The 9,023-nt window shown below is 21.9% G+C and overlaps 1 protein-coding gene across 1 annotated transcript; it reads right to left on the reverse strand.

The window, feature by feature from the left end:
* Window positions 1-1,105: 1,105 nt before the first annotated feature.
* PGSY75_1474000 (putative protein, unknown function) lies at window positions 1,106-7,843 on the reverse strand (the record flags this gene model as incomplete). The annotated part of the gene is made up of 1 exon (XM_018788416.1): window positions 1,106-7,843. One exon carries the CDS (start codon window positions 7,841-7,843, stop codon window positions 1,106-1,108), a length of 6,738 nt encoding a protein of 2,245 aa, XP_018639788.1.
* Between the last annotated feature and the right edge of the window lie 1,180 nt (window positions 7,844-9,023).

Raw genomic sequence — 9,023 nt, forward strand, 5'->3', positions numbered from 1 at the left:
ATTTTTTAAAAAAGGTTTGAATTGCTATATTTTTATTTTAATAAAAATATATATAATATATAAAAAGAAAAATATTTTCTATATATATCGATATATATATATATATATATTTTGTTGTTAGCTTAATTGCGAAAATTATTAAATTTGGTGTTCTAGTTTTTAGTTGTTTGAATAAAGTGTGTAAAAAAAAAAAAAAAAAAAAAAAAAAAAAAAAAAAAAAAAAAATTCATTTGCAGATATAAAATTATGAACCATATTATAATATAAAACCATTGCTTATTATTATAAATTATTCTTCCTTATTATGATGTTGTTTTTATATGTTAAAAAATCATAGTTATTCTTTGATATAGTTTGTCAATACATTTGTCCAAATATTTTTAACCAAATTATATTAATTGTTTTATACCTAAATAGAAGAGGAGAATGATAATAAAAATAATGAAAAATATGATAGTTAACTAATTGGGTAATATAATAAAAAAAAAAAATAAAATAAATAAATGAAATATATGTCAATTAAGGAAAAATAAGAAAAATAAGAAAAATATGAAAAATAAGAAAAATAAGAAAAATAAGAAAAATATGAAAAATATGAAAAATATGAAAAATATGAAAAATAAGAAAAATAAGAAAAATAAGAAAAATAAGAAAAATAAGAAAATTTTGTTATTTTGTCTTCTTTATTTTTTATTTTTATTTTTTTTTTATTTTTTTATTATTTTATTTTATTTTTTTTTTTTTTTGTTTTATTTTTTTTTTTTTTTATTTATTTTTTTATTTTTTTTATTTTTTTTTATTAATTGGTAATAATAAAAGATAAAAAAAAAAAAAAAAAAGAAAAAGAAAAAGTGAATTAAAAATAAAAATAATAATAATAATACTGAGATTATTTCAAATTTGTAATTAGTTGTATTATGCTTTTTTTTTTTCTCTTAAAATATATTTATTATATATATATATATATATATTTTTAGAATAATCATGAATTATTATTTTTATTATTTCTATTTCTATTCCATATAGCATTTCTAAAAAATGTAAGCATATCATAGTTATAATGTGTATCGTTCTCATTATTGCTATTTCGTTCTCCATTATTATTCTATCTTCGATTATTATTCTGTCCTCTATGATTATTCTGTCCTCTATGATTATTCTGTCTTCTATTATTCTGGTCATGATTACTTTCCATGTTGTAATTCTCCCTATTATTATTTATGTTATGACTGGGATCAAGGGCTATTCTATAATATCGTTGAACAAGAGTGTTGAGATTTGGCCTATGTAAATCCTCTACAGGAACATAATTGAAACGATCCCTTCTAACAGTCTGTTCCATAGCAGTTTGATCACTAAATATATTTCTCAAACCAACATTATTTATTTCATCATTCCTTGCAATATTTTGAATATTTCGGTTAAAGTAATTAGAACGTCCAATAAAATAATCAAGATATTCCCTAGTAATATATCTTATGAGTTCATGATTTACTCTTCTTTGATATAATCCTTCTAATAATAATAACAATTCTTCAAGTAATTCAATCTGTGACGTATCTAAATAAGTTCTAGTTCTTCCATCGTCATGATTTTGATGAATATATGAATCTTCAGAAATTGATGTAAAGGAATTATCTGATGAATAAATAGTAGTATTAAAATCTTCAAAAAAACCTAGTTGATACTCTTGTCCATTGTAGTCTACGGAATAATGATCTACATCATACAATTCGTTATAATATTCCTCAGTATTAGGTCCTTCAAGACTATATCCTTCGCTAATAAGTGAATAAAGTAAAGCTTCATTATCTTGCATAACTACTTCATTGTGTGTAATCTCTATATCTTCTGAAATCTGTTCATTTTGTGAAATCTCTAGATATGGTAGATTTGGTTCAATTTGTGAAATCTCTAAATATGGTAGATCAGGTTCATATTGTAAAATCTGTTCATTTTGTGAAATCTCTAGATATATTTGATTCGGTTCATTTTGTGAAATATCTACATTTTGTGAAACATCTAGATATGGTATATTAAGTATATTTTGTGAAATATCTAGATATGGTAGATTCAGTACATTTTGATCATATAGTTCCCTAAATATACTCAGATTATAATCACGTTCATTATCTACATTATATGGTCTATTAGGTAAAAAGTTAAATTGTAAATTATTCTCTCCACTAGAATGTGTATCATGATCTCTAATAAGTTGTGGATTGGGATCTATACTATCTGAATGGTTGTGTTGTGTAATATATTCTGAATTATAACGTTCAACGTTTTGTTGTACTATTTGTTGTTCTATTTGTTCTTCTATTTGTTCTTCTATTTGTTCTTCTATTTGTTGTTCTTTTTGTTGTTCTTTTTGTTGTTCTATTTGTTGTTCTATTTGTTGTTCTATTTGTTGTTCTTTTTGTTGTTCTATTTGTTGTTCTATTTGTTGTTCTTTTTGTTGTTCTATTTGTTGTTCTATTTGTTGTTCTATTTGTTCTACATCCTGTTCTACCTCTCTTTTAATATTTTCATTAGATTCAATATTAGCATTTCTTGGAACATCAGGAATACTATCATGACTCAACCCTTCATCTTCCCTATTATCTATTTGTGTTTCATTTTGTGAACTTACTTCACTATATATTTCAAAAGGCATTTCGAAATTTTGCGTTTCATTTTGTGAACTTTGTTCGCGATGTATTTCAGAAGGAGTTTCGAAATTTTGCGTTTCATTTGATGAACTTTCTTCGCGATGTATTTCAAAAGGTATTTCGAAATTTTGCATTTCTGGTAACAACAATATTGTATGTTGATAATCATGATGTAAATATAATGCATTCTCATGACGTCCATATATTGCCTCATAACCCCTTCTAAATTCTTCAAAATAAGATTCGTTTTCTGAATTAATATTTCCTAAGTTAACATTATTTGATTGTATATTTCTAATATTAGTAAAATGAGATTCGTTTTCTGAATTCGTATTGCCTAAGTTAACATTATTTGCTTGTATAATTCTAATATTATTAAAATAAGATTCGTTTAATAAATTCGTATTACCTAAGATAACATTATTTGATTGTATACCTCTAATATTAGTAAAATAATGATTATTTTCTAAACTAAAAGTAGATTGCCTTGTTGGTGCCTCTGAATAAGATCTAAAATTTTCCGAGCGGAAATCATTATCATTATGAAATATATAGAGAACTGGACAAGTTGATGAATCGTAAATATAATTATATGTTTCATTATTTCGGTGAGTATTTGCTTCTGTTCTTTCATCTGTAAGATGAAATCTGTAACGGTAAGTGTTATTCCTTTCTTGATGAGCAACAGATTGATTTATTTCATCATATTCCTGATCGTTTCTGTTTATAGAGTTATTATTTTCATTATTTATTTCATTACTTCTTGATAGGTTTAGAAAGCTATTTTGTCGGTAGTTATATCCCCTTCCACCATCTTCGTTGGTATATCTATTTGCATCATTATATATAACAGAAAAGAGTCTATTTATATTTGAATTCTCATTTGTAGAATTTCTTTGACTTAAGTCATTTACGTACATATGAGATCTCATATATCGCATATTAAATCTTACCAAATCAACATACGTTATTTCATGATTTCCCCAAACATTTATTATTCTAAGAACCATTTTTATAATAATAACCCGATTATTTCTTATATTCTCTACTAATCTATGTTCATTATTTCTATTATTTCTATTATTTCTATTATTTCTATTATTTCTGTTGTTTCTATTGTTTCTATTGTTTCTATTATTTCTATTGTTTCTATTGTTTCTATTGTTTCTATTGTTTCTATTGTTTCTATTATTTCTATTGTTTCTATTATTTCTATTGTTTCTATTATTTCTATTGTTTCTATTGTTCCTAATATTTCCATTATTTCTATTATATACATTATTTCTATTATATGCATAATTTCTATTATATCCATAATTTCTATTATATGCATAATTTCTGTTATATCCATTATTTATATTATATCTATAACGTTCATAATTTCTATTATTTGTATTATTTCTATTATTTGTTAAATTTGTATTATTTCTATTATTCTGTGTTTGATGGCTTTGAGAATTACTCTCTTCATTATTATTTTCTTCATTAGATGCCCTAGTATATTGTGTTGTATCTCTTTGATGTTGCATAGATATTAAAGACATTTCCGAGTTACCTTCGCCAATATCATTATAAGAAGAACTTAAAGAAGAACCACCCCTTAAAACCTTGCGATACATACGATGTAAATTACCCAATTCTCTTTTTTGATTAGGATAAACATTATTACATCCTAGCATATATTCAAAATATAATTCATCATCTATTTTGTCATTCGTATTATTTTGTGCTCTACTTGGTGTTATAATAGAAGAATTATCTGTGTTATGAGATGTGTTGAATTCCTTGGATAATAATAAATATATTATAAAAGATTTATATAATAGCATAATTTCTTTATCATATTCATCAAAACATGTCTTGTGCTTCACATTATTTACATCATCTGTTTTAAGATTCTTGTTGTGTAAAGCATTAAAATATTCTTCAAGAATATCGAGTTCCTTATTTTCCTTTTTAGCTTTTTTCTCTAATTTATCCATATTACCCATAACAGAAAAAAAGAGTTCGACATCCTCTTCTGGTTCCTCTTCAAAATATTCAAGAAATATACTGAGTATATCGTTCTTTACTTCATTAGTATTATCATTCTTGTTACTAGAAGTCTTCTTATCTCTATCACTACCATCATTATTATCATTATTATCATTATTATCATTACCGTCATTATTATCATTATTATCATTACCATCATTATTATCATTACCATCATTATCATCATTATTATCATTACCATCATTATCTCCATTATTATTCTTTTTATCATTAAGAGCTTTATTTTCATTATCATCAAAACCCGAATTATCATATATACATTTTGTATAATATTCATATAGGGCTGAATAGATTGAGTATATGATTTCACTACCTAAGAAGAAAAGTTCATAGTGAAATAAATAAATATAAAATCCACATTTATTTGTTTCATGTTTCATATCGTATACTTTATCATTTATGTAAATATTAAATTTAAATATATTCTTTAATTCGTTATACATATATTCTACATGTTGAACTATAAATATAGTATTCACAATTATCTTGTTGTTATAAAACAAAACGTATTGAAGATATACATATCTACCTATGATACCACTACATTCGTTAATAGAAGTTACCATATATTCAAAATAGTATGTGAATTGATATTTATTATTTTGTAAGCTTAATATATCTTTTCTTTTATTATTAATCTGTTCATAATAATATTTATATTCATATGGTAATGTGAGAAAAGTTGGAAATATTTGTTCATATAATTCATAATATTTTCTAGAGAATTTATATAAGGAAGAATAATATATATAGTTATAATTATATGGGAAATAATAATAGTGATTATGTTTGTTATAATTATTTAATTGTGTTTTAATAATATATTTCTCATACATATCCATTAATTTTTTCTTATAAATGTTGCAAATTATATTCATTTGAAATAGAACATACATAGCAATCATATAAAGCATATATGCCAATTTAGGCCCTTTGTTTTTATTATAAGAAGAATAATATGTATCATATACATTTCCAGGTTTCTCTTCAAAATAAGAAGTATTATTTCTTTCATATGTTTCATTTTTTCTCTTGTTACCATTATAAGAATTACGGCTGTCATTATTTCCATTATTTCTGTCCTTCTTATCATTCTTATCTTTTTTGTCATTATCTCCATTTTTATCATTATCCTCATCATTTTCGTCATCATCTTCATCCTCATCTTTTTCGTCATCATCTTCATCCTCATCTTTTTCGTCATCATCTTCATCCTCATCCTTTTCATCCTTTTCATCCTTTTCGTCTACGTCATTCTTCACACCTCCAATTTTGTCTTCTTCTTCTTGCTCCTTCTCTTGTTCTTTAACAAATTCATCATTTATATCCATCAACATGTGATAATACATGTTGTTGTCTTGAACACAATCTGGATTTTTGATGATGCATAGACCTCTAGGATAATTATAATGCTCCGAATGAACACATAAATATTTAAATATTATGTCATAAGTTTCGGAACATAATGGAAGTAATGGAGCGAATTCTGGATTAACATCAACAATTTCATGTCGATGTGCCTTTCGGTTACTTCGAAGTTTTTTTTTATTTATATTAATTTTTTTTTTTTGTATTTTTGGTTTTATACATTTTTTTTTATGATAAATATTAAGATATAATTTAGGTATTTTTTTATTTTTGTGGTTATTTTTATTTTTAATATTTTTTTGTTTTTTTTGGTATTTTTGGATTTTTTTAAGACACATATATTTTGTTTCTTTTTTTGAAGAAATTAATGCATTAAAATTTTTAAATTTCTGTTTAAATATAACAAATAAATTTTTAGTTTTTTTTTGAAATTTATTATAAAATTTATATAAATAATAAGAAATTTTTTTTTTTAATATTTTTCTATTTTTTTTGGACATAAAATATTTATGTTTTTTATTTTGAAGATTATCATCAGCAGTGAGTTTGATATATTTCCATATATCTTCAGTGCTGAACATATTATCATGACAATCTGTAAAATAATCATCAGAAGATGGATTATCAAACGTTTTATTATCACATATTGGTATATCTTCAAAATAGCAATCCTTATATTCAAACTCTTGTGATGATTTTCTAGAATCAAATAATTCACAAGTAGTATGAATAGATGGATTGTTGTTTCTTTTTATTTCTGCAATCCTTTGAGAAATAATTTGTTTTCGTCTTTCGATGAAAGTAGTAAATGGTTTATTATATGGACATCCAAAAGAACGACAAATTATTCTTCTAAGAGGATATATATTTTTGTAGTCAAATGAACATTCCATTTCAGTTATGTCAGAACTGTAACTGACTTCATTGGAACATTTTGTTTTACTGTATCTACTTGCATTATATATTCTAAAATAATTATATATATCATGTCGGTATCTTGAATGATGATTTCTTTGATATTGTAAGGATATTCTTCTGTATGCATTGAAGAGAAAATCATCATTTAGAATATGCGAATAATTTAATGACACTACAGAACGTGAAAAATATGTATTCCAAGTAATACTATTCTGAATACAGTTTTGTATATATATATAATTTAAATGTGGTAGCAACGAATTTAATAAACCAAAATTTGGTATAGACCTATTAATATACTTTTTCATTTTTTCAATAATAACATGTCTATTTGTATATACATATTGATATCTTCTGTTCTTTTGAATACCATTTTTTATTATATCAATATAGGTCTTTTTTAGTTCGTTTAAAAAGTTTAATACGGTCAATATATAATTTAATATAAATAAATAATTTTTTACTACCCATTTCTCTTCAATAAAATAATTATAGGTACTTTCTTTATTCGCATAATAACAGATAATCATTTGAGCAATACACATATTAAACATAATATGTGATTCAATCAAACCAACATCAACAAAATTAAACCATTTCATAATTTTTTCAATTTCATATCTTTTCAAACATTTCAATATATCTAATGGGCAATATATCATCTTAAACAAATCACTAATTAAAGCATTCTGAGTCTCAAACATACATATCTCCTTCTTATCAAATAAAAAGCTATACTCTCTGTCACTACTATCATTGGGGCTAATGTTTAAATAAAACTTACAGAAAAAATAGAGATTGTTCAGGTGGTAAAAAAAGAACAATCTTATTCGCTCTAAGATACTTTTCATGACTTCATAAAAAAATTCGAAAATATAGAACACAAAAGATAAAAATGAAGATATATATATATATATATATATATATATATATATATATATATATATATGTATATTTATATTTATATATGTGTGTGAAAAAAATCAAAAAGTTAATATGTAATAAAATATAGTTTTATTTATTTATTATTATTATTTTTTATTTTTTTATTTTTTTATTTTTTTATTTTATTATTTTTATTTATTTTATTTTTTTTTTTTTTAATATATATCTTCTAAATAATTAATATTGATAAATAATAACAACATAAAATACTACAGATTAAACTCATACAATTATATACTTCTACTTTTAATATATATATATATATATATATATATATATATATATATATATATATGTATATATATATATATTTTTATTGTGGAAAAAAATCAATACTATAAAAAACTTATAAAATAAAACTATCTCATGTTAATTTATTTGTATTATCATTACTAAATAATGCTTGTATAATAAAACATAAAAGTATATAATAAAAAAATAATAAAATACTTATATATATATAACTATGTCTATCCCTTGGATATGTGTTATGCAAATATGATATTATATAAAGGATGACAATAATATTATAATATATAATTATGTACGTTCTTATAACATTTTTCATTTGTCCACACTATAAAATATAAATAAATAAATATCCATTATATAAAGACTAATAAAAAACTTATTCTATATAAATATCTACTTTTACTGTACTTATAAATTTATAAAAATAAAAATTATAATATATTTAAATATATATATATATAATTATTTAATACATACTTGAATTTACACACACTAAATATTTATTTATTTAAGCATATATATAAATATATAAATATATATATATATATATATATATATATATATATATATATATATATAAGGTATTCTTTTATAAATATATATATTTTTTTATATAGATCATGTCTATAAAAATAATATAAAAAAATAAAAAAACAATTATATGTATATATATGCTCATTTATTTATATAAAATATTTATTGTAAACAATTTTATATTATAAGTATAAAAAAAAAATAAAATAAAATTTTTCTGTATTATATATATATATATATATATATAATGTGTATAATAGCGACGCCAAATAATAGTATACAACGTATATATTATTTGAT

This window comes from Plasmodium gaboni, chromosome 14 (assembly GCF_001602025.1).
Source record: "Plasmodium gaboni strain SY75 chromosome 14, whole genome shotgun sequence".
Taxonomy (NCBI): domain Eukaryota; phylum Apicomplexa; class Aconoidasida; order Haemosporida; family Plasmodiidae; genus Plasmodium; species Plasmodium gaboni.